This window comes from Podarcis gaigeae (genome assembly GCF_964106915.1).
Source record: "Podarcis gaigeae genome assembly, chromosome: 14".
Classification (NCBI taxonomy): domain Eukaryota; kingdom Metazoa; phylum Chordata; class Lepidosauria; order Squamata; family Lacertidae; genus Podarcis; species Podarcis gaigeae.
Window position 1 is genome coordinate 51500611 of NC_139690.1, and position 27449 is coordinate 51528059.

General features: G+C 43.4%; 1 protein-coding gene across 7 annotated transcripts in view; it reads left to right on the forward strand.

The window, feature by feature from the left end:
- The window catches only part of SDK1 (sidekick cell adhesion molecule 1), a 580479-nt gene that overhangs the window by 353702 nt on the left and 199328 nt on the right, over positions 1-27449 (forward strand). For 5 of the 7 annotated variants that reach the window (XM_083711227.1, XM_083711231.1, XM_083711232.1 and 2 more), the window contains exons 9-14: positions 3914-3997; positions 13443-13637; positions 17637-17753; positions 17885-18052; positions 22108-22210; positions 24747-24923. In XM_083711227.1, coding sequence (XP_083567353.1) covers positions 3914-3997; positions 13443-13637; positions 17637-17753; positions 17885-18052; positions 22108-22210; positions 24747-24923 — 844 coding nt within the window. The remainder of the gene's footprint in view (positions 1-3913; positions 3998-13442; positions 13638-17636; positions 17754-17884; positions 18053-22107; positions 22211-24746; positions 24924-27449) is intronic. The other 2 variants (XM_083711229.1, XM_083711230.1) reach the window with 2 other exon arrangements.

The following is a 27449-nucleotide window of genomic DNA, read 5'->3' on the forward strand; positions in this document are numbered from 1 at the left end:
GTCAACATTGCAGGGCATTGCAATTTCACAACACGGCTGATGTGCCGACGCTACACCCTCCTCCTTTGATCTGGATGCTCAAATTCGCCTATTGTGTAATTTCAACGTCATTATTTCATGCCCTTCAAATATGCAGTATGTTCAGATAGGATTGGAATGGCCTTTTGGAACAGTGAATGGCCTAGTTAAAACATCATCGGGGATCATTTCAGTGTGAAATAGATGCCTCCGGGGGGAGGTAATGGGATATGGTGGCACCTTACTCCATCTTAGGTCACCCATTTGGACTTAGGCTTCGGTGATTAATAACAGACAATCACCACCAACTAACAGCTGTTCCTGTGTTAGTTATGGCAAACGACACAATGATCCCAGTCCCTGTAGATATGCAAACATATTTGGAAAAACTCTGATCACTCCATCTGGCACTCCAGCCGGAAAAGGCTAGTTAGAAAAACACTGCTTTGCTTCAGAAGGCAGGCTGAAGCTGCTCTAATGCACTTTTGTTTCTTTTTTACCTCTCACTCTAACACACTTTGGGCTGGGAAGCTGCAATGCCCTTTGTGGATTACGGTACCCCATAGATTCCTGAAATAATTGTTTTAAGTCTACTGGGGTGGGGACAAGGATCCCAATATGGGCTGCAAGGCAATTTCTCCCAAACTGTGTTCTCCTGCCCCACGTGGGGCAGGAGGGATGCGACTCCACAGGAGCAATCAGGAGCATCAAGTGAGCTCCCCATTGTTTCTTTGCAGGGGAGTGGCGGTGGGTGGCCTGCACTAGGATGTTTCCCATTAGGGAACTGAGGGAGCTCACAGTCAGTGTCAAGCAGCTGATTGATGCCAAAGCAAGCCATTTTGGAAGAACCCTTTTGCACCAATAAGCTGATTGATTGCATGCCTTCAAAGTGGTTTGCTGAGAGCCCCAGTTTGTGTTTGCAGGTGCAGTTCCAATCCAAACTGCACCTGCAAATGGAATTTGAAGGGGCTCACTGTGACCACTACTCAGGTCATTGGTGGTCGCAGTAAGCCTATTTGAACTTGACACCAGATGTTCTAATGATGTGATTAGCATGTGAATAGTCACGCCCAACTGTCAAAGTTGGTCTGCTGGCCAACTCTAGCTCTCTTCTGGAATTCAGAGTCCTGGGCACCAGTTCTTCTGAATACCAGTTACTGGGCAGCAAGAGGGGAGTGTTATGCTCACACCCTCCCTGTAAGCTTCCCAAAGGAATTTGCTTGGCCATTGAGGGTAAGGAGATGTGGGACTAATAGAGAGGACTTTTTTAATCTGACCCAGCAGGGCTCTTCTGACTTCACATCAAAAGCATGTGCTTTGGCAGAAATTGAAGGATATTGCAGAGTGATTCAATGCTCAAGGGAGCAGGTTTAGCCAATAGACATCTGATGACAGCTGCCACATCAGCTGCACGGATTGATTCTGGCTGGTTTGTTATCTTAGTACCAGTCCTGTTGAATATCAGTATGCTGTTGTAAATAGACCTGTTTTTCCTGTGCAGATTCTGTAAATCCCTTAATGTTTCTCATTTGGTAGCCTGTCACATGTGCAGCAGTGGATTATTCCTTTCTGTGATTTCATCCTTGTTTCTGAAGGAGAACCAATGCAGCAGCAGCAGCTGCTTCTGCACGTAGTCCATTCACCTGCCACCTTGAGTGCAAGAGAAATCAAACACCCAGGAATATACGTCTTTATATGTTATTAATTACTGTTTCTTTTCAAATATTATTTGGTATTTTCCAGCAGCTCAGGACCTACAGTCCTGTGAAACAGAGTCTGAACAACGATTTTTCACAGAAAAACATCACCCTTAACTTCAGTGTTGGGGACCCCAAAGTGATGCTCGCATTTGCCTTACAGTAGTAGCACATTGCTTTATGACAGTGGAGAAACAACAAAATACTGATGATTATACTATCCACAAGTTGGCTTTGGGACTTTCATTTTCTGGAATGCTTTGAGTATATAATAAAGTTCCAGCACTTTACAGAGAACGGGTCCTTGTGTTTTATTGCTTTTGCTAATTTTGGGTTTTCTGTCAATTTTTCTCCATGAGAGCTATTTGCCACACTCTCTTATACCAAGTTGTTACGGCTGTTCCCTTAAGGTCCTTCCAAAACTTGGTGATGATCATACATGCTGCTGCTATGAGCATTCAATTGGATTAATTAGTGCTTTGTGATTTTAGAGGCAGTGTGGTGTAGTGGTTAAGAGCGATAGACTCATAATCTGGGGAACCGGGTTCGCTTCTCTGCTCCTCCACCTGCAGCTGCTGGGTGACCTTGGGCTAGTCACACTTGTTTGAAGTCTCTCAGCCCCACTCACCTCACAGAGTGTTTGTTGTGGGGGAGGAAGGGAAAGGAGAATGTTAGCCACTTTGAGACACCTTCGGGTAGTGATAAAGCAGAATATCAAATCCAAATACAAGTAGTTTTTTCTCTCTGAGCCCAGATAAGGTTTTTTGCATCAAAGTCCTTGCTGTTAAACACCATAGCCGAGTCCTAAGTTGAGTTGCTTGCAAAGGGTTCTCTGAGTTCTGAAGTCTGGCAATTTTCCAATTTCTTCCTCAGATGATCTCTTCAAAAAGTCTTCACTCAATTCCACTGTTCCGACAGCTAGCCTTCAACAGTTCCTGCAATATCTCTTACCACAACCCACAAAGTATGCTATAACCTGAGCCCTTTAATACACCGAGTTACTTGCTAAATATGCCCATTGACACAGATAAGAGAGCCACAAGATGCCTGCAGGTCCATTGTGGCAGATGAAGTCTGGTTTTGCTGCTACAGGTGCACCATGGCATTTCTTCTCTCTCCATTCCTCCCAATGGTCATTCTTCCTCCAGTCACTGGTGTGGATACATGGCCTGTCTGTCTCTCTCCAGGCTCTGTGATCATTTGCAAGGGATTCACATATGGCAGGGTTAATGTCACCAGCCTTCATATCATGTTTGCAAACATCTTTATAACACAGAGTTGGTCTGCCAGCTGGCCTGGTGCTGGAAGCCAGCTCCCCATAGAGCACGTCCTTGGGGTTCCTGCCATTTTCCATTCTGTGGACATGACCAAACCAGCATAGACATCACTGAGACAGGAGTGTGAACATGCTGGAAGAGTGTGGGCTTGGGAGAGTACATCTTTGTTTGAGGATCTGTCCTGGCATGTGATGCCCCAAATCTTCCTGACCCACCCAGCACATATTGAGACATTGCCTATTGAGCTACCTTGTTACAATTCTTATTGAACCTGCTGATATGGATCCATCCTCATTTTGTGGTTCTTTATGTCTCAAGCTACATGGCATGGTGTATTAGATATTGAAGCAAGTCCTTGTGTAAAATGTGTTGCTGTAAATAAAACCCTTTATGGACCTCCCGGGATGGCTTGTCTAAGCTGAGAATTAAAATATTCTCTGATTCACGCCTGTAAAATGAAAAGCAGCCCCTGCTCTGATGTTAATTTGCGGTGTAAAACCCTAAATATAAATTGGCAGTTTCTCAGTGCTCTTTGAAATTCATATTCATCATCACATATAATTGTTGGGGTTGTTTTATGAGGCTATCACTTAAAAGAAACCATAAACCCAAAATAGAAGTCAAACTAGGCCATTTGTAACACTGTATTAAATACATTCCTCTTAATCCAGCGGAAGCTTGGGTTTAGGAGCACATCAGTTTCTGCCCTGTAAGAGTTTTTCCATTCATTTGAGTGAAAGGTCTTGAGTTCACATGTGACAAATCATGGCGTTTCAGTCCTTCCATTGAAATTAATGGAATTCCTGTGCACTCTTGAGCTTTTGGGTTTGAACCTGAGCACACAATGAATTCTAGGTTAGGTCAAGTGTTCCAGCTAAATGAATATATTTTCTTACACTATTCTGGTTCATCTTTCTTTAGAGTCACCCTATTTTACTACTGAGCCGGAAAGCCGAATTTTGGCCGAAGTGGAGAAGACTGTTCATATCCGGTGCCAGGCAATGGGTAAGTGGGGAGGGAACAAGTGGTCTTTGTTTTTTCCTTGTTTACCTTTGAGCCTCTTTAGTAAACTTTCAATTTTCCATGATAAGAAGCAGGCTGCATCTGAGGACCATGATCTGAAAAGATGAATCATGCTTGTCTGCTGGGCAAATTGCCCCATCTGCTTTTTGTTTGGGCTTCAGTGCCTGACAGGATGCATTCAACAAATGTGGGCAGGTAAAAAGAATTAGCGTCCTGAGCTGAGTGAATTAATGTAAGTGAAACAGTGGCTTAGGGACCCATAAGCTGAGTTGCCGAGAAACAATCAATAATTGCAATAGTTAAAGCTCCTTGTTTCTTAAAATGATGGAGCTTTTACAATAGGAGGAAAATGTCAGCTGCAAAGTCTATTTCTGCAAGCAGTAGAGCAGGCTTCCTCAAACTCGGCCCTTCAGATGTTTTTGGCCTACAACTCCCATGTGGTCAGGGATGATGGGAATTGTAGTCTCAAACACATCTGGAGGGCTGAGTTTGAGGAAGCCTGCAGTAGAGAATTAACCCATATACACAGGATGCTGGCAATGATCCATCCTCGTGCCTTGCTGCCCCATACCGTGTACATATCTCCATGTGTGGTGGGAATGTAAAAAAACCCAACCTTTCAGGAATTCAATATTCCAAGAAATTAATAAAATAACAGAATAACGATTGGAATTCTAACCAAAATTAACTTTATTAAATACATTTCAAGACAACAATCTGGGCTTACATAATAAAGAATTAAAAAGCCATTTATTACAAGTGACGAGCCTCAACATAACCAGACACTGGAAAGGCCTTTTTGGCATCTTGATAGGCAATTGGTACAAAATAGTTTGAGAAACATCCTTCCTTGACAAATAACAAATAAACTATGGCTGACACACGGGCAGATCAAGAAGATGGCATTACACCAGTGTGATTGAATTTCATAACGTATGTCATTATTCCAGAAAATGAGCAATCCCCGCATCAACATTTGGCTCAATCTATTTGATCTAAATTAAAATTCAAACCTAAATTACTGTTTTCTCTTTGAACCCCTCCTGCTTTCATCAGTATATAACACTTTATATTGTTCATTGTTAACATAAGAGGGGAAATACCTAATCTAAGCACAACCACAAGGCCTCCTGATTAGACATTTAACTATGTGATGTTGAATGCTATCTTTTAACTGTTCTATCCTGTTTCCCCCATTGTTTTTGTTTAAACCAATTCACGAACCAAGAACTAATAATGAACCATATGTTGTTGATATTGCTGCAAATTTATCATGCTATGACATGAGAAGACTTGGACCATTTATTTGTATCATTTATTATTCCTTGCTTATAAAACCCAATAAAAAGTTATCCCAATAAAGAGAGAGAAAATGTTGGCTGCAGAAACATTCAAGTGAAATTACACTTCTGTGGCAGCAGTAGTTGCATAGAAGCAGGTTCATAGGATGCTTTTTTTAAAAAAATGTTAGTTGTTGGCATCCTTCTGGGGCACTGTCGTCTAAACCACTGAGCTTCTTGGGCTTGCTGATCAGTAGGTCAGTGGTTTGAATCCCCACGATGGGGTGAGCTCCCGTTGCTCTGTATCAACTCCTGCCAACCTAGCAGATCGAAAGCACACCAGTCCCAGTAGATAAATAGGTACCACTGTGGATGGAAGGTAAATGGCGTTTCCGTGCACTTTGGTGTCCATCACAGTATTCCCTTGCACCAGAAGCGGTTTAGTCCTGCTGGCCACATGACCTGGAAAGCTGTCTGTGGACAAATGCCAGCTCTCTTGGCCTGAAAGCGAGATGAGCGCCGCAACCCCATAGTCTCCTGTGACTGGACTTAACAGTCTAGGGGACCTTTATCTTTTTATTTACCCTGAGAGACAATGGAGTTTGCCTCTGGGAGTGAAGTCAAACTGCCTGGGGGCACAAGCCTGGGCAGTGAGTATGAAGGTCCTGAGCTGCCCAGACGACAAGACTCCCCTCTTGACCTCACTGTTGTGGTCCAAAAGAAAGCAGAGCAATATATTTAGCACCAGGTTGGCTGCAGGAGTTGCTGGAAGGTGCCATCCAACCCTCTTAGGGACTCCAGATTTGTGTAGGGTTTACCCCTTAGCCTTTTCTTCTCCCAAATATATTCTGCAAGGCAGCAGAGGTTTAGGATCTTAGTCGTCCTTCTCCTAGATGGGTTATCTTCCCAGTTTGACAATTCCCTGTTGGCTATTTGCAGTATTGTAGCGCAGCAGAGAGCTTGCTGGAGAGACCATGCATTAAAAAGGGACTCAAAAAGTACTTAAACAAGGTTTTAATTACAAAAACAAAAACTCCTTTTACACTAAATACATCAACAAACAAACATGACCCAACCACCAACCCATCCCCCAGGGTAATGGGAGAGGAGCTAGGTGCTGCTCCTTATATACTACACCCAATTGCTGACACACCTTAATCAATACAACTCAGCAGCACCTGCTATGTTTCACAGCTGTAAAGCTGGGTGTCGTTATTTTGCTCTGGCCCCTTAAAGACATACACATCGGGTGGAACAATGATGAACCTTTACATTTAAATAAACCATTCAACATTCCCATCTGCCCCTCACTTCCCTCTACAGCACATGCAGAAACCTTGAATATTTTAAATACATAAGTGTAATCTACTGATTAGACCAGGAGTCAAATCCAGAGAGAATTGACTACCACCGAGAACCCACCTGTCCTTGGAAAACTTTGTGCTTCCTCACACATTACATTTCATTTTATTCACTTATTTGGTTATAACATTTGTATAGCAGGTTAAGGCAGTTTGCAGTTGGGTGTATAGCTAAGATATTCCACACACATGCCAAACAAACAAACAAACAAACAAACAACAGTCCATTTCCTTTCCTGGGATATTAATTAGTCTGAAGCTCAGCTATTTCCTCCCTCTTCACCTGCCTCATCTGTATTGGCCCCATAGATAGGGAAACAAAGTTGTAAATGTATGAGAAGTTTCCTAGTTCTGATTCCTTACGTACATCTGACCTAGAGTGTCAACCTTGATTGACAGCAGCTCTCAAAAGTCTCATGTGAGGTATTAGCAGCCCTACTTCCTAAGCTATTTTTATCTTGATCCTGATGTGCATCCTGCTGGGAGAACTTTAAAGAACTGGGAGAACTTTAAGGAACTCTTGTTAGATTCATCCTGAAAGAGCACACAAATGGACAGACTCAAAGAAAGTGAAAGGCAGAGAGAATTTTCTATTCTCCTCACTCAAGGCAACATTTATTGACCAATAATGCGCTGGTTGGCTTCATACTTTTGCAAAATACAGCACCTAATTCTTTCTGTCTTATTGATGTTGTTCATTTCGTATTTGCTACTGATACTTTATTTTATGGTCTTTGCTGTTTATGATCTTTTTAAACATCAATGTTTTATTCATATGCTGCTTTCCTACACGATTGTACCCAAAGCAGTTTCCAACAAATCAAATTAACAGCAGCAATGGAAAAAAACCAGAAGAACAATTACCAATATTCATATTGTCAGTACATAAATTAACAAAAAATCAACTTATACAACATTGTGTAAAAATATAAGCAAACTAACTTAATTTAACAACTTAAAACTAAATGGGAGAGAGAATAAAGCCTAACACAGATATAAAAATAGTAGAAATATTTGTCCCTTGAAAGGCAGGGGTTGTGTTGGTGGTGTTTTCAACTGGACAGTCATTAGTCCAAACCTACAAGTTGGGGTTCATTTGAAGAATGTCTTGTGAAATGGAGAAATTTTTGGCCCTGCAAAAGCAGGAGTAGTGCGTATGGGCAGAGCGCATTGCTGAGACATACCAGCAGTGCTGGATTTTCATATAAGATAAACAAGCTATAGCTTAGGGCCCCACTCTCTTGGCCCCCCCCAAAATTAAAGAAACTGGGTGTACATTTCCAAAATATAAGATAAAAAACAAATAAAATAAAACCTACATATAGCAACAGTGTTGTGTGTTGTGTAGGCTTCTATGATGTAAGTAATGGGCCCCGCCTGCTAGCCTGCTATTCCCTAAAATATCACTGGTTTGCTCATTTCTGTGTATAGGGTGTCTACATTCTGCATGTGCAAATGGCTTTAGATACCTATTAGGTCCATAAATTACCATATAGCATATATTCAACACAAAAAACAGCAACAATTTGTTGTTGGCAAAGGACAGCTGGACATAGAAAGGGCCCCATTACCTTCAGGAGCTGAGGGCCTCATCAAACCTAAATCTGGCCCTGCATACCAGTCATAAGAACATAAAAATTCTGCTGGATCAGGCCAATGGCCCATCTAGTCCCTTATCCTTTTCTCGCAGCGGCCAACCCGATGCCCCAGTGGGAAACGTGCAAGCAGGATCCGAGCCCAAAAGCTCTCTCCCCTCCTGTGGTTTCCAGCAACTGGTATTCTGAGACATTGCTGTCTCCAACTATGGAGGCCGAGCATAGCCATTGTGGCAAGTAGCCTTCAATAGCCCTCTCCCCCATGAATTGGTCCAATCTTCTTTTAAAGCCCTTCAAGTTGATGACCATGACTACCTACTGTGGAAGCGAGTTCCATAGGTTAACTCTGTGCTGCATGAAGAAGGACTTTCTTTCACCTACATTGGCTCCCAGTATGTTTCCAAGCACAATTCAAAGTGTTGATGCTGACCTTGAAAGCCCTAAACGGCCTCAAAGGCCCAGTATACCTGAAGGAGCGTCTCCTCCCCCATCGACACTGAGGTCCAGCGCCGAGGGCTTTCTGGTGGTTCCCTCCCTGCAAGTGGCTCCCACCCTGTGGAACACCCTCCCACCAGATGTCAAAGAGAAGAACAACTACCAGACCTTTAGAAGACATCTGAAGGCAGCCCTCTTTAGGGAAGCTTTTAATGTTTAACGGACGACTGTATTTTAATACTTTGTTGGAAGCCGCCCAGAGTGGCTGGGGAAACCCAGCCAGATGGGCGGGGTATAAATAAATAAATAAATAAATAAATAAATAAATAAATAAATAAATAAATAAATTATTATTGTTATTGTTGTTGTTGTTATTATTATTATTATTATTATTATTATTATTATTATTATTATACCTGTCCTAAATCTTCCAACATTCAGCATCATTGGATTTCCCCAAGTTTCAATATTATAATAGAAGGAGAAAAACTTTTCTCTATACCTTGAATAATTTTGTAATTTTCTACCATGCCACCTCTTACTCGCCTTTTCACTAAACTATACTCTTTAATCTAACACAAACTCGCTCAACAAACAGAGTGGTTTCTTCCATCCTCACCTTTTCTGTGCCCTGTCCAGATGAGTGCTGCGTTTCCAGGTTTCTCACTACTAAAGTTAGCAGCTGTCTGGCCGCTGACTTCTTACCCCGTGTCTCAGAGAGGACATAAAATGAAAAGGGGGTGTGGGGGTGCCAGCTCAGGTGCCTGAATCACAGCCCTGGGACACATCCTGAAGTTGCTCCATGCCCTGGCCATAAACAGGCAGGACGTTTCAATTTGTCACAACTCCTATGGGATTCTTTGGCGCAAAAGCCATTTATTCCATCTTTGTGCACTGTGAGTGTGGGAGACACAGATTAAATTTGCTCGATACAAATAGATTAACTATAAATAAAATTAAAGCCTGCAAAAGACAGCTTTTTACTTCATTGTAAATGGAGTTTCCTTGGGAACAAAGTTCCATTTTCTATTCCTCAGAGGCTACTCAAGTTGCAAACTTTTAAAACACAATATATTTGTATATATAACACTAATTGGATTATATCCTGTCAGCAGTCAGTAGAGTTCAAATTAAAACTGCACAAATTTGCCTGTGAAGGAAGAAGAGCATACTTACCTGCTACAGAATCAGACCTTTGGGTCATAAAGCTCAGCATCGCTTCCCTTGACTCGCCGAGGGGCAGGACTTTTCCCTAGCCTTTGCCAGGAGATGCCAGGGATCTAACCTGGCCCCTTCCTGCACACATGGCTCTTCCCAGCATCATTAAATATTTTTATAAAAAATAAAATCTGCTGACAGATGAGTTGGGGGCAAATTTTTGGATGATCAAAATGTTTTTATATGAACTATCAGATTGGTAACGCTAAACTTGCAGCGCTGATAAATACATTACAAAATGCATGGCTTCAGATGGACCCTTGGAAAAGTCTTATTTCTCCAATTATATATTTTCTTTCTTTCTTTCTTTCTTTCTTTCTTTCTTTCTTTCTTTCTTTCTTTCTTCTAGGATTGCAATCTTTTTTTCTCTTCAGTATGCTTTTTATTGATTTTCTTACATGGTAAAAATTATACATTCCAAATAAGATACAGAAGAAACAAAAGATTACCAAATAAACAAATATATATGAATCCTTAAAATTCTAAAGAATATATATTCCTTCTATCCTGGTTAACCATGATAAGGGACACATAATTTCTTTTAAAAAGAAAATCAGTTCTTTTCTTTTTTAAAAGCCAGCACAGTCATTTTAAAGCTCAGTGTGGCTCTTGACTGCAGCTGCCTCCTCTGGCAGATCCGTTTGCAAGTTCCTGCCGCGCTCTGATGTACCTCTCATCATTTCAGACGCCCCTTGTCTGTTGCACACCTGGTCTAACTAATGGACTCCTTCCCTGGTGTCTGTATTTCCAAAAAGATCTTTGAAAAGCACCTTCTCTCTAGTTCTGATGGTGTGACTTACCCAGTGAAATCACTAGGATCTTTTAAGGCCTCCTGAAATATCGGAAGGAAAATATATAGATTGACTTCTCTATATTCCTTTAAGTACAGTGGGGTTTGGAGCTGATCTGTGGCTTAATTGGACAAGACAACCTAAGCTTCAGTGAGCGGAGAATGTTGATATTCCTGTCAGGATTCAAAATGTTTAGCCCATTATGCTGTTATGGGGAATAATGCCCAATGCCAGATTTCATTCTATTGCATTTTCTATAAAATATAATGGAAATGCTGTTACTTAAGCTTCAGACTATTTCCTGTGTCCTCTATTCTGAGTATGATTCCAGTTTTGTATCATCTGTTTCCTCATTACTCAGTGATAATTTGTATTGGCCCAGGGGATTTGATGAGATGAATTACATTTCACTGAGAATTCTGACAATCAGACTGTACACAAATTCTGTAAATGGGCCTTTGGTATGAAATTAAAATTGTGTTTGTTTCACAGTGGTACACTGCATCTGTTTTGTGTCAAACCACACACATTGCACACAAAAGATGATTCCTGTAGGCTATAAATAGTTTTATTATTCAAGCAAAATGGAAGTTTCAAATGTGATTTCAAGAACTGATTACATCCTTGTACAGAAATATAATTTCATGACCAGTCAACTACCCCCCCCCCTTCCTTGGGGAATAATGTATCTTTCATTCTCCTCAGAAGAATGAATATATTAAAAAGAGTAGGTTTTTGTTATTGTATTTGGTTACATAAAAGTATTTTCAGTGGATTTTGCCTTGAATTTTTTTAATTGCTGTATCTTTATTGCCTTACTAAACACGCACAATAGATCAGGCGATATTTACTTTCAACATGCTTTGAAGGCTTGCTGTTAGAAACATTTAGAATCCTAGGTAATAAAATGTGTCCTCATTCAGAGATCTCTGCGAAGTCAGATTTTTACGTACAGAGATCGAACATTCTCAGAGCAATCTGTCTCACTCAGGAGACAATGGAGGAATATGTCATTGGGGGTGAGGTCAAATTATTGAAGCTTGCAGTGTCTGCTGTGGCTGTAGAAACCGATGCAGGAGAGACATGTTTTGTTCCAGCTGGGGCAGATGAAGGTGTCCAGTTAAGCTGATGGCATTTCTTCTCTCTGCCCTCTTGCCAGCAGCCATTCCTCCTCTGGTCACTGCTATGGATGCGTGACCTGACTGCCTGTCTCTAGGCACTGCGGTTGTCTGCAAGGGATTCCCCCAAGGCAGGCCTGGTGTTGCTAGCCTTCACGTAAAGCAATGCAAAGGCCATTTGTTAAGGACAAACACTGCAAATGTATATGAATTGGGGAATCCACTCTGGGTAGAGGCTTATCCCCAGTTCCTCTTGACCTGCTGTCATCGTCGTCCCCCCTGAGGGGTGGAGGAGAAATCACTCTTTAGTGTTCAGTTGGACAAAACATCAATTCGAGTTTTCCCCAGATTGGCATTTGTTTGATCTATCACTAAAGAGCGAGTTTTCCCTTTGACAGGAGCAGGCCAAGGGCAAAACCACTCGGACCCTAGAAAGTGCAAGTTCAGTGGAAAACTGCTCAAACCCGCCCTTTCTAGGCATGACACAAGCGGAAGTGTGGGTGAGCCCTCAACGTTAACCTGAAAGCTTCTAGGATTATTTATTCTCCATTTCTCAACCAATAGAAGCCATGTTGAAGTCCTAATTCCTCTATTGTAGCACCCCCTTCCCTCTGCAAATCCCCATTGCTCAGAATCACATGTTTTGGTTGGTCCAGGGTCTTTGAAAGTGGACTTTTTGTGAGCCTTTGGGCTGTGGCATCAACTTCAGTGAAGGGATTTTGTCACTCATTGGGTTGCTAACCTCAGCCTTGGTTTATGCAATATGGGGATTGTTGAGATAATGTATTTGAACGTGCTTAAAGGTAAAGGGACCCCTGACCATTAGGTCCAGTCGCAGATGACTCTGGGGTTGCGGTGCTCATCTCGCTTTATTGGCTGAGGGAGCCGGCATACAGCTTCTGGGTCATGTGGCCAGCATGACTAAGCCGCTTCTGGCGAACCAGAACAGCACACAGAAATGCAGTTTACCTTCCCGCCGGAGCGGTACCTATTTATCTACTTGCACTTTGACGTGCTTTCAAACTGCTAGGTTGGCAGGAGCAGGGACCAAGCAACGGGAGCTCACCCCATCGCGGGGATTTGAATCGCCGACCTTCTGATCAGCAAATCCTAGGCTCTGTGGTTTAAACCACAGCGCCACCCACGTCCCGACAATGAAAGTGCTTAGAATGCTCCAAAACACTTCCTTCCTAAATACTTTTTCTCACTGAGTGCAATAGAATATACTTCCTAGAAAGGATGCATAAGATTCCTGCTTAAGTCTTACCAATTCACTGCCTTGTCTGCCTTTTGACCTTTTCAAGGCTCATTTGATGACACAATTAACCTATTTCCCAAACTGAATCATTTAATCTGAGGCTTTTAAAAAAATGGTATGCAATTTGATTACAGCAAATGAAGGCACACAGTCGCCATGGCATAAATCATTATGGGTAGTTAAGGATTTGTCTTTGTGTTTTTCAGTTGTATTTCCCCTCTTTTGACAGGATAATGCATGCTTTGTAGCAGTTGCTTTCTGAATAGTGTATTTGTATAAAACTCTGTAATGGGAAATGGGCAATTAGCAGGCGGCAATGTTTTGTGCCTGGGCACACATGAAGAGTTTTCTCTCTTTCCACTACATTTCAGGTGTCCCACTTCCTGTCCTGGTCTGGTATAAAGATGCTGTCCCCATCCACAAACTCCTGAATCCGCGTTACAAGGTTTTGCTCAACGGGAGTCTTCAGATCCAGGGACTGCAGCCTGATGATTCTGGAATCTTCCAGTGCTTTGCAAGGAATGATGCTGGGGAGATGCAGAGTCGTACCTTCCTGGATGTGACTAGTATGTCTGGACCTATGTGGGGGTTGGGCAGGGGAGGCAGAGGAAGGTTTCTGGGGCACAATGCATTCATCTTTCTAGGACACCCCAGTGGTACAGAGTAAAAAGAAAATAGAAGGAAGTCAAGCTCACAGGGGAGGGGCTGTCAGGAGAAACCCCAGAGCAGTGCCTGGGGGAGGAGAGGGAAGATCCTTTCCTTGAGGAAGCAGAAAATGCTTACACTGATTGAACAATTATGTTGTATTCCACCCTAAGGCTTTCTCCAAGCCTCCTGGTGGAACTACAACACATCCTAGGACAGCCTGCTCCAGCATGGTACCTATTATTATTATTATTATTATTATTATTATTATTATTATTATTCATGTCCCTGGCTTTCCAGACTCATCTGCTATACAAATCCAAAGTGGTACATAGGTTGCCAGAGGTGAAACATATTGGCATTATTTTCCCCTCTCCTACCCCACTATGTGCAACCTCCAAAAGGAAGCCTTCGTTTTTAAGCAGTGAAACAGCAGGACTGCAGCCCTCCCACAGATTCCTTCACTCGCAATGAGAGCCCTTAGAAGATGTGGTTCTCCTCTGCCTTTAAACTGGGAGACCCCAAGTTTAAAAATAACAACTATTCTTTGGGTCTCTTGATGCATGTTTTTAGTTGTTGTTGTTGTTGTTGTTTTTGTTGTTGTTGTTGTTGTTATTTATACATACATACATACATGCATGCATACATACCCTGCCCATCTGTTTGGGTTTCCCCAGCCACTCTGGGCAGCTCCTAACAGAATTAAAAACACAATAAAACATCAAACATTAAGAACTTCCCTAAACAGGGCTGCCTTCAGATGTCTTCTAAAAGTCAGATAGTTGTTTATCTCTTTGACATCTGATGGGAGGGCATTCCACAGGGTGGGCGCCACCACCGAGAAGGCCCTCTGCCTGGAGATGCTAGCTCCATCTCCCATCAGCCCCCTGAGGCAGCACAGCCAATGGTCAGAAATGATGGCAGTCCTGATCCAAAACATTCAGAGGGCTCAGTATCCAGGAGGATTGGTGTACATGATTTCCTGTTCAGATTTGGACCACTGGTAAGCAGAGGCGTAGAAGGGGGCGGGGGGGGGGGAGCACAGGGCACCACACCACAGGGGGTGGCACTTACCACATGGCCTGCAGTGTGTCTGAGCCACATGTCTCTCCTGGAAGTGATGCGGTGACTCAGCCGCCTGCAGGCTCTGCGCTGCCCGAAACAGCAGCATGGGGCTTGCGTCCTCCCGCCGTCTCCCCCACAGGGGATTCCTGTGACTTGGAAGAAACACTCTGAGGTCACATGACTAGGAATTTGGACCATGGGACTGGTATTATTCTTGTTTTTAAAAGCTTAAACCCAAAGGAACATTTCATGCAGCCCTTTTTCATATTAATAGTTCTGCTGAGAAAAAGCAAGCACAGTATAATGCATTATTGGTGTGTCACAAATGTGAATGAACCAGGAACTGCCAGGTTAATGCCTCCCTGTTCTATATTTTGTTTTTGTTTGTTCATTTTTTGGGTTGGGGAGAAGTTACATGTGTAGTGAAGGGTTCTGTGCACACTTCCTCTGGGATATAGCAGTCCATCACAGGGTACAATATATTTTAATTCTTTTATTCAGAATAATAATCTTAAAGTAGCAATTTAAGCACTGTAGCCACAGTATTAGATCAGACACACAAATAATCTTTCCCCGTTGCATGCCCCTGGATAATGTGGTGCCCTCTGGAAGCTTTTGAACTCCAGTTCCATCAGCCTGGTCAAGGGTCAAAGGTGATACGAGGCAACATCTAGAGGGCACTTTAGTGATCATTGAGATACAGCAACAAGTGCAAACATATGCATTATTCACACTTTTGTTATAGTTAAGGGCCATTTATTGTGGGAATGATATGGTTGTCTTCCCACGTTAAGGCAGAGCAGTATTACAGTTATGAAGCCTTTGCAACGTTTAATAAGTGGGTTTAGAAGAACATATGCCATCACTGTAATCCTGAAGTCATGCCAGAGAGATGCTATTTTTAGTTGTTTATTCATTAATTCATTCCCATACATAACCTCCCCTCTCTTAAAGGATAGGGATGGCTTACAGTATTCTAATATTATTTCCCCCTTGTTATCATATGTTCCCTTTTCAACCCTCCTTACACTTCTCCCTTCCAAGTCTGTGCCATTTTTTGTTTTGTTTTCACAAACAACAACAAAAAATCCTAACAAGTGTCCACCTTCTTACTCACAGGAAGCTGCCTTACTGTATACCAAGCCAGACCCTTGGTCTATCTCGCAAATGCTGGAGATTGAGCCTGGGGCCTTCTGCTTGGGAAGCAGATGTGTTGCCAACTGACAATGGCCCTGCTCCTTTTGGTACCACTTGAATTCACAGTTCCATATTTGCCCCACCCATATGCAACCTGAACAAACACAAGCCTATGCTTTTGTTTGTTGTTGTTGTTTAGTCGTTTAGTCGTGTCCGACTCTTCGTGACCCCATGGACCAGAGCACGCCAGGCACTTCTGTCTTCCACCGCCTCCCGCAGTCTAGTCAAACTCATGCTGGTAGCTTCGAGAACACTATCCAACCATCTTGTCCTCTGTCGTCCCCTTCTCCTTGTGCCCTCCATCTTTCCCAACATCAGGGTCTTCTCCAGGGAGTCTTCTCTTCTCATGAGGTGGCCGAAGTACTGGAGCCTCAGCTTCACAATCTGTCCTTCCAGTGAGCACTCAGCGCTGATTTCCTTCAGAATAGAGAGGTTTGATCTTCTTGCAGTCCATGGGACTCTCAAGAGTCTCCTCCAGCATGCTTTTGTAGTTGATGTCAAATGAAGCCACCTTCACTTCTGTAATGGCATTGCCAAATCTGGTGGCCCCAGATGCTTTCAACTACAACCCCCATCAGCACCAGCCAGCACAGCTGTACTCCCATAAGTGTCCCTCCCCCCCAGTGTTCATCTATGCTGTGATGGGTGCCATGGCCCCAAATATCTGAAGGGTGCCAAGCTGGGGAAGACTGTTCTAGAATACGTTGAAGTTGATAAGGAAATGAGGCCAGGAGGTCAATTCCACACCCTCACTGACAAGTGGCAGCATCTAGAACAGGGGTTGGCAAGGTTTATCTTGCCTGGGCTGGATTGGTCCCTCAGAGATCCCTCTGGTGTCTTTGGCGTTGCTGACCCCTGATCTAGAATAATAATTCTGTTCTGCGTCAAAAATGTGAACTTGGTCATTGCCAAAATGGATGAATACCTGGTGCTTGTCTGCTCTGGTGACCTCAACTTCACAAAAGATGGTTTGGTGGGGGAAAGTGGAGAGATTCTCAGCTGGAGTTTTATTTAGGCGTGATGGATGGATGCTTGGCTGCAGCATCTCCTTGTCTTGCTGGTTGGCACTGAGCTAAGTCGTTAGATCTTTGCTAGGTTTACCTCTGAACAAATATGGTACGCACATAAGGTCTGATATCTTTTCTGGGCAAAAGATAATGGGGGGGCTGTTTGACCTTGCATTGGAGATAGAAAGAATGAGGAAATGGGGAGGGGGACAGAGATGCCATAGATGAAAATCAAATGGAGACTTTTTTTGGCTGACATTCAGCTCTGCAAACTCATATCAGGCTCAAGAAGCTTTTCACCTTATGTAATGGGGTTGAAAGCAAATAGTTTTGTTTATTTCAATTTATCTATTCCCCCCCCCCGAGCTTCTTTTTTTCTTCTTCTTTTTACTTTACCACAAAGTCCTTTTGCTTCCCCTTGTATGGAAACTGCTTGGAATCCATTTTTCATTTATCCAACAGTCCACACTTGGGGAATTCCAAGGAGGTGAATAATGAAAAGCTACAGTCTCTTCTGAAAAAGTTTTCATGTTTTTGTCGTCCTTCCCTGGTCCATTACTAGTCTGATAAATATGGCTACAAAATTCCACAAGTAGTTGAGAGATCTTTCAAAGAACTGATCCTTAGGAACAAAACAAAATTTGATTCCAGATATTGCACCAACGTTTTCACGACTGCCGACAGACACCACCGTTACCGAAGGGATGACAGCAGTTTTAAGATGTGATGTCTCAGGAGCACCAAAGCCTGCCATTGCATGGAAAAGAGGTAAAGCCTTATTATTCTGTTGGGAAATCACTCTAATTGCCGCTGCTCACCAAGAAGAATTAGCATAGCATTAGCGTTTTCATGCACTGCAAATCAGAGAATTGAAGCTGTTCTCACATGGTGTTTTTCAGGCAACCAGGTTTTGGCCAGCGGCTCCATTCAGATCCCCAGGTTCCTCCTCCTCGAATCCGGAGGGCTTCAGATCGCCCCAGTCTTTGCTCGGGATGCTGGTGACTATACCTGCTGTGCAGTCAACTCTGAAGGATTCCTAAATGCTTCCGCTGCTCTCACCGTGTGGAGTAAGGACCATGTTTGTTTTAGAGTTTAATATTAATCAAGGCTTAATCAGTTCTCATTGTGCCCTCAGGAAACCAATTACAACATTTCCATTTCATGGTGTGTATGTGTGGAAGGGAGGGGGGTGAATAATTTAATAGAAATTATGTTTGTGGATTTTAGAGCTGATTTGGAGAGATCTACAAGGGAGAGTGTTCATTTGACATCTTTGCATTTCAAAACAGACATTAAGTTTCACCAAAGCCATCCTAATATACACAGCTGGAGATATCTGCAGATTATTTCAGTAATTCATGCACTTTGAGGCATGGCTGCTACCTGCACATTCTCATTGTGTCATCCTGATAACGTGCAACTGATACACATATCACGATGTGGTTGTAGGAGAAGCTAATAATCTCCACTGGAAGTTCCCTTCTGAACAGGCTGTGCTGTAAAGTATGCACAGGTTGCCAGTTCATTTTAATGTCCTGCTTAAACCTTTTAAATTTGATTTAATTGCATCACACACTGTATGCACAGCAACGAGAATGAAACTGTTATATAACCCAAGGGGTAGAACAGAAAAACCAGCACTCTCAGACATGGTGCTTAATGGTCTCTGATGTTCACACTTACCGTTTGACTCTTGTTCCTTGTACAAAAATCTCTTCTGGCATTATGGTGTATTATTGCTTCTGGAAAATGGGCCTTTGCTCCCATTTTCCATTTATCTTCCTTTCTTGCACCTGGATTCAGCTGATGTGATGTGCGGCTTTTCCCTTTATATGTTGAGGCATTAGGGAGAACTTTTTGTGCCTTAATTACTCGCTGCAGTGACCTCCATTTCCTGGACATATTTGAATGACGGGGATTTAACAACATTTGGGTAAATGTCATCTCTTATGTGTGTAGAATATTATGGAAAAGTTTGTTTCTTTGGAGCCACTTGATCTGATTCTTCCCGTCTTTCTCCTCATATCCGCAACCAGCTTTGCGTGGATGTGTTGCTTGGGTGCTGTCCAGCCTTCCCACCTATTTTGAAGCTTTTGAAGGCTGTACAAATGAGCTAACACACACCGCTCTATGGTTTAACATGAAACAATCACAGGGATGATTAACAATGTAGCATTTACTCCTTTATGGCCTCCAGTCAAAAAGAGACGGAGTCTAAGAAAACAATGTAGATCTCCCTAGTGGGATTTTTGATCTTGGAAGCCTCCATGCCTTTCCATGTGAAACTGCTTTTTCAATCTCCCTGCCTCCTTTTAAAACAAGGGTTGGAAGTCAATTGAAGCAATCTGAGCTCTTGCCTCCAGCCCAGCCCTCCTCTTCCTCATTTTAGAGAACTAGAGTATCCTAAAGGGCACACTCTCTGGCCTGAAGATCAGCATTTCTCCTGCGTCCCATGGCCTCCCACCTGATGTGCTCTTGCACCATTAGACTGGTGAGCTAGAGAGAGAGGAACCGAGTGAGAGTCAAAGCTCTGGTGCTGTGGCATCGGGTCCAGTGCTCTCCTGCGTGCCGGTCTCTGGCTCAGCAGACCCTTGATCACTAGCATCTAACTCAGAGATCCTTAGGGGGCAACACTGTAGCCTCCGGCTCAGTGTCCTGGTCATGACTGGATTCTGAGATCATAAAAGAGGGGCTGTTACTGAAGAGCCCCCTTGTCTGTGCAGAACAAGCTTCTGCCAAAGAATGCAATATTTTCCTATATTAATCCCAGCTTCTGAACTGACTGGTTGGCCAAATGCCTCTTTATCTGCTGGTAAACCTAAGCACCGTCTGTGCTGTTCTGGTCCCAAACAGGAGTCTCACTGGGCCTAGCAAGGCAGGTCAGTTGTTGCAGCATCATGATGAGGTCCGAGTGGGCAATTTAGGAGGACTAGAGGTGAAATAAGGGCTTTTGAGCCTCTGCCTCCAGTTCAGTTCTGCTGGGCTCCACTCCACTTGGACAACTAGAAGGGAGTCTGACTGGGGGGGGGGGGCATTTCTTTGATCCACCGCCTCTTCCTGTGTAGAACCAAACAGAGAAAATGTTCTGGAAGGCTTGTAAATGCCATCTTTATAGCAAAGATAACTTTAGGACTTATTGTTAGTTGCTGCAAGAATGAGCTTGTATATGTTTCTCTGCTTTGAAGCTTCAGTTTTGCTTCAGGAGAGGCTTCTCATGCTGCCTGCCTGTGAGCTATTCCCTTTTCTGGGAGATGGATACAAACTGGGGAGGGGTCTCTAAGCTAGGAGTGAGATGATTGGGCTATTGATGCCAGCCTATGTAGCTTGCTCTGTATATAAGAAACACTTAACATATTAGCACTTTGTAGACAAGTCATGACAATGTCCTGCTGTTTTGGCACCCAGATCTGTAAAGGCAGCTGGGCACTGTGGGCTGCGTTGTAAGTCTACACCTTGCTTTAATAAAGCACTAGAACTGGCCATTCTGACATTTTTGACACCTGTCTTTGGTATCTCTGCACCAAACCACCCACACAGGCCCTCCTTTATGCCTGCAAATCAGAACCTTCCCAATAGTGAGGCATTGCATGAGACACTCTGTTCGTCAGGTCCAGGAGCAGGCTTTAGTTTGATATGGGTTCCAGTGTTGCCAGTGGTGGAGCTTCATGCTTCAGCACCGGGGGCATGGCTGGTGTGCATCCTGGGAGCGTGGCGTGCATCCCGGGGGCATGGCGCACTACCCTCAGGGGTGTGGTGCACGGCCCGGGGTCATGGCGCGCCACCCTCAGGATAGTGGCGCACATCCTGGGGGCATGGCACCTAGTGTGGGGCAGGGCAGCCATGGTGGCACCCCGCCAGGATCGTGGTGCTGGGGGCGGTGCACTCCCCCTGCCCCCTCTTCCTTCGCCAGTGAATGTTGCAGGATCTGATTTAACAACCTCCTGTGTACCAGCCTCAAAGCCAGGAACCTGGTCCATTTCTTCAGCCAGTGTCCTTGTAGCCTCTTATTCTGTGCCCTGATCACTGCTGAACTCTGACACCACAGCACACATAGGCACTATTGCTCTTTAAGCCCCAGAATGCACAGCTGCTACCTGAACAGCTGATGCAAGCCAATAGTCTGGCCCAGTTAGCTTTTCAACTTTGAGCTCAGCTGATGTTCCACAAACTGCATGTTGCAAAGCATCTTCAAAAGATGCAGTTTGCATAGGAGAAAAGATGCTTTCCCTGTCAGTCATTTTCCCTCTGAAACTTCTTCTCAGTTGTCCTCTCTTCACCCCACCAGTATTGTAGACCTGGATTTATTCTGGGGTGTGTGTGTGTGTGTGTGTGTGTGTGTGTGTGTGGTGGAATGAAACCCTGTAACTCCAAGAGATAATTTCCTAGGACATTTTGCTATTTGAAGTAAAAAACACATTAAGAGCCTGTGTAAGTATACAGTCCTTCTCTCCTGAAGGTGGCTAAGACATCAGGAGCCAGCCTTGGTCATATCTGCTTTCTACCCACTCTTTCCTCTCCCTGGACTGAATTATCTCTTACTGCTGCAATAGCAATTACCGGTAAATGAAATATTTTCATCATTAACATCATAACTGCAGCTAGTTCTTCTTAACCCAGGATCTGAAACTCACTTTGAGCTGTTGTTTCAGACTCCACTTACTTGGGAACTGTGGTTTGCATTTACCCTGATTAAAAATCACTGTGACAATTTCCCTAAACTGTGGTTTTGCTGCGAGTAGGAGAGTCAGTCTACAGCAAGGTGGGAGGCTGGCTCCTTAATCATGCTTAAGAGGTGGCTACTTGCCCTAACACATGACAAACACTCTGCTGTAAAATTTACTCTAGGTCTCTTTTTCTAATATTGCTGGGCCCCTGGAATTGGAATCCCGGGGGAAATTAAAGATGGGAAGGGGATGTGATACTGCATTAAACTTCTCCAGTAAACACTGGCTGTGGAGAACTTTGCACTTTCACATATTTGCTAGAGGCAGGGGGATGGAGGAGCAGAAATTTTCTTGTCAGGAATGACAAATGACCTGGCTTGCTGCCTTCAGAGGCCAAACACCCAAGCCAAGATGGAAGTTGGCAATTTTACCTGAACTGTGGGTCGTGTTCTTTTCAGATCGCACTCTTATCGTTCGCCCTCCTGAGGACAGCACTGTTATTAAGGGAACCACCGCGATGCTGCACTGCGAGGCTGCTCATGACCCAAGAATTTCAATCAGGTTGGTGGTGTCTGCACTTGCTTCTGCCATATATTTGAACTTAATTTTACAATACGTGGTCACCGTGTTTGGCGAGCTCTTTCCAGGCACCGGGTTTTGTGCTGGTATTCCCAGTGATGGCATCCTCTGGGGTTGCAGGTTGAGCTATTATTCATGTCAAGTCCTTTTTATTTCTCCACTTCAACCTTATATATTATTTACAATGAACTGCGTTCCACTTCATGACTTCAATACAACTACCCATGATTTACTGTCAAGGTTAATACAATATCAATAAAACTGACTTGTCAGAAGCTGATACTTAATGAGAATGAAACCCAAAGTGATTTGAGGGGATTGCAGGAACGTTTGCAGAGAGAGTCTTGAAAATTCCTGAAAGCATCCTTTCTGCTCTTGAACAAAGCGCCCGATCAGCCTTGCAGAAAGTACAATATGTCTTTAAACTGCCAGATTCTACAAGCAAGGAGTCAGAGGAATTCCCTCTCTGCTCCTTTGACAGGATGAGCATGTACACAAATGAAAGACAGGCAAATGAAAAGGGGAAAGGCCAAGGAAGGATGCCACAGTTCCCTTTAGAAAATGTTAAACAACAGCATTTGTGTAAAAGAGAAAGGAAAGACATCAAGTCTTGCATTAAGAAGAGGATGGTATTTTAGAAGCTTTCTCTGCTGTCGCCACCCCCCCACTCCCCCCGTTAAGGGCTGGTAGGATTATGACTATGAGCTCTGCTATAGATGGTTTAGAATAGCTCTATTCTATTAATCATAACATTGAAATCACTTGTGGGAGAAAAGTATTAAATGGATCATGAATAAAAAATCAGAAAGGTTTAAAGCTAAGTATAATTAGCATTTGTGTAGTGTATTTCAAGCATCAAAGATTTTTACATACAATTCCTCTGTGTTCCTTACAACACCCTTGTATGACAGGCCAGGGCACATTTTGTGATTCGTATACTAAAGGAACCACTATAAATATCCTTCAAATTCACTGTTGTTGTTCTGTTTTGTGTTGTGCAATTTAAATTCAGATATATGCTGGAGGAAGCTGTTGTAGCCCTTGGTTATACATTTTGCCTGCCCATGCACCCGCCTGTAAGCTCTGGCCCTAATTCACAGAAAATTGGGCCCAAGTATGCAGGGGACACAGGTGGCGCTGTGGTCTAAACCACAGAGCCTAGGACTTGCCGATCAGAAGGTCGGCGGTTCGAATCCCTGCAACGGGGTGAGCTCCCATTGTTCGGTCCCTGCTCCTGCCAACCTAGCAGTTCGAAAGCACGTCAAAGTGCAAGTAGATAAATACGTACCGCTCTGGCGGGAAGGTAAACAGTGTTTCCGTGTGCTGCTCTGCTTCGCCAGAAGCTGCTTAGTCATGCTGGCCACATGACCTGGAAGCTGTATGCCAGTTCCCTCGGCCAATAAAGCGAGATGAGCGCCACAACCCCAGAGTCGGTCACGACTGGGCCTAATGGTCAGGGGTCCCTTTACCTTTACCTTTATGCAGGGGCAAAGGCAAGCGGGGAAGAAGACAAGAAATAATGTAGCCTTTCCTGTGACATAGACTCAGTCTAAGAAACGTAGAAAGGAGAAAAAGAGCAATGACAGGTCAGCGGTAGAGAGGCATCCATTAGTAGTACATCTACTTGCATTGTGTAAACCTCTTATTGCCTTCTATGGTAAAACGTATTTTTTAAATGAAGTAAAACTTGGGCTCTAAGTAGGTTTTCTGACTCTTGAAATATAAAATACAGTGGTATCTCGGGTTAAGTACTTAATTTGTTCTGGAGGTCCGTACTTAACCTGAAACTGTTCTTAACCCGAAGCACCACTTTAGCTAATGGGGCCTCCCGCTGCTGCTGTGCCGCCGGAGCATGATTTCTGTTCTTATCCTGAAGCAAAGTTCTTAACCTGAAGCACTATTTCTGGCTTAGTGGAGTATGTAATCTGAAGCGTATGTAACCTGAAGCATATGTAACCCGAGGTACCACTGTATCTGATACCTGACAGGTTCTGGGTGTGAAGCCAAGTGGAGGTTCAGGATTAGGTAGGTCTGCAGTGGTACCCACTAGTTTCTGATGGGTCTGAAAGCCTATTTTGGAGTCAAGCACAAAAGTTGTTTATTTGTGTATAGTCTGCAGGTCAACAACAACACACACATCCAGCCAGGGTACTGTATGTCCTTGCTCCCTTGTTTTTCTGGGAACCAAAATCAAACCAAGTACAGCCTGGGTCAGGCTGGCAACCATCACTTCAAACCTGCTTTGTTTAAAAAAGAATAAATGGGAAATTTGCCATTGATTTCTAAGGAGTAGGATTGCACCCTTCACCTTGAACTATCGTACATTTTATTAGTCTTGCCGGCCTGTCAGACATTCACTGCATCCAAATGAGCCCTTGGTGAAGGTTGCGAGTGAGCATCTCTGTTCTACATAGTTATTTAGCTCTGTTTTTACCATATAATTTCAGCACTTGATATTTCATCATTTTTAACGAAATAGACAGCTGACTTTAACGGTCTGAAATACTGTGACAATCAGGTATGTTTGGAAGAAGGACAACGTTGTCATAAATCCATCTAGCAGCTCCCGAATCACCATGGAGAAAGATGGCAGCCTCACCATCAGCCAGACGTGGTCCGGAGACATCGGAGACTACACTTGTGAAGTCACATCCTCTGGAGGAAATGATTCCAGGGTGGCCCGCTTGGAAGTGATGTGAGTATCCCAGGCGCAGGCAGCTTTGAATGAAACTGCAAGTGGTTGGCACCTCCATCTTATTTTACTCCACTCCCCCACAACTTCTGCTTTGACTTTTCAATTGTTATAAGAAACACAGCCAGTTCCTTACTTTAGTACAATTGTCTCTAGTGGTATTTAAGCTCGAATCTGATTCACCGCACTTATGGTGCTTCCAGATCAGGGAAACTGGCTAGCCCAAAGAGGGTCAGCCCAAGCAGATTATGATTGCTGTAGTTTTCCAAACTCCCTTGTATGAGCCTGCTCAGAACATACAGTTCCAGGTAATTCATTAGGCTGATTCCCAGGCACCAGCCATGAGCTTCAAGTCCTGAAGTCCCTGACCATGGTCTGAATTTGACCAGGCATTTCCTTAGAGAGAGCATTCCCCATAGTAGCCCTACAGTTCTGGGACTCTGCCAACTGGGTTCTGTCACAGCACCACAGGCCTTTGGGAAAGATCTGATTCACAACCACACCCAACACCCACCCCATTCTTGCTGGCTTTTACTTGAAGGCTTAAAAAAAATGTTCTGCTTCCTTGTTGGTTTGGAGTTTGTTTTAATTCTGGGCTGGACGTTTGGTTATTGTTTTCTGACTTTTATTATTTTCCTGGTTTTCCCTTTTCTTGCTTTCTGAGTAATTCATATTTTTGTTTTACGCTTGTTTTGTACTGTTTATTTTTATGGAAGCCGCCTTGAGAGAGCTTTTACTCTTCAAGGCAGCATTTAAGCAGGTTTTAGAAAATAATAATGAAATGCTCTGTTGAGACCTATGGAATTGAAAAGGGCCTGCATTGATTGTTCTTTCTTGGCTGAACTGATCCCTAATCTCTGATGGAAGTAGAATGTGAGTGAGGCAGTCAGTGTTGTTGAGCAAGAGAAGGTGATATTCTAATATGACTGACGCTTAGAGTAAACCTGCGTACTAATATTTTTTGGAAAGCCATCTGTTTCTGCCGTCTGCTTGTACCTAATCTTTTCTTGGAGAAGATGCCTGAGGCTGCTTCTTCAGCCTTGCTGTCTAACGTGCTCATTTCTGAGATTTTGTTACATCCATCTTGGTTTCATTACAGCATCACCTCTTCAGTGCCAAGCCTAGATTGAATTCTGTTCTGAAGCCATCCATTTTTACATCCTCTCCTTTGGTTCTTATCCTGGAGTGCATTTTATGAGGCTGGTAGAAATCCAGGGCTGAGGAGAAAATTCCAAACAGATTGCTACCTCCCGTACTTAATTTGTTGTCTCTTGTGCCTCTTTAGGGACTTTGGTTCAAGGATGGGTCTGGCTTTAAAATTGTGACATTGGAGCCAAAAGGCCTGTGTCTGCTGAGAGTGTTTAACTGTGAAAGGCCTCTCCAGGCCCTTGAACTCTTACCATCCTTTGTAATCTCCATCAGGGGCCAACCAAGGTTTTTTACCAGCCTGCTACCTGTGATTATTTTAACTGGAGACACCAGAAATTAAACCTGGGATCTTCTGCAAACCAAGCATGTGTTTTGTCTCTATACTGAGATTCCTGCCAATGACACCAAACATTAACAGTCAGGGCTCTGGGGGCTCTTCCTTTCTCTCCCACAGCCCACTTCCTTTCCCATAGTTGCTGTTCTTCCCAAACCTCTCAAATGTGAAACAGGTCAGGTGGCAGGAATGATTCCATGGTCATACACCCCCCAAAATGTTGTCATCATCACGGGCAATTTATAGGAGCATCAGAAAGAAGAGACTAGATGCCAGCATCAGGCAAGCAATGCAAACTAAACACAGTTTGAATGTGTCCATTATTAAGTGAGAGTTAATAATAGTGATTCTCACAGATGTATAGTAACGAAACTCCAAATGACACCCTGTTAAAAAACCATCTTGTTGTGGTTTCCATCTCCATATATTCCTTAAATTGCACTGACTGCCTCTTCCCATTTGTACTTTTTATTTTGCATGCTTCATCTAAGTGAGAACAATTGGAAAGAAGTCAGGCAGAAAGCAGATTATCTTTTCCACACAATAGAGAAGGGTGGTTTTTTCTTTCTTTTAGTAATTTCCGGCTTTTCTGGTGGGCTGTTATCCAAGAGAGAAAAATTACTCCTATTTCATAATGTACCTGCAATGGGGGAAAACACACACATGTATACACAAACACATACACAAATCTCTTTCCCTATCAGATGCAATTCATGTCCCTATATAGAACACAGATTTGAAGTGGCGAGATCCTCAATTTTTCTTTGAGTCAGATCCATAGGCAAATTTAGTGTCATGCAAGTGAAATTGAAATGTCTTCTCCAGAGTACGTTCAAGTTTCTCTCAGATCGTTACTGACAAAAAACTGTAAGGAGGCAAAATTATGAGATATTTTAAGTGCTAATACAGAATGAACATCTATGGAGGGGTTGGAACACAGTGTTAAGAGCACATGCTTGGCATGCAGAAGGCATCAAGTTCAATCCCCAGAATCTGAAGGTGACATTTGGAAAGTTCCCTGCCTGTAACTGAGAGCAGCTGCCAGT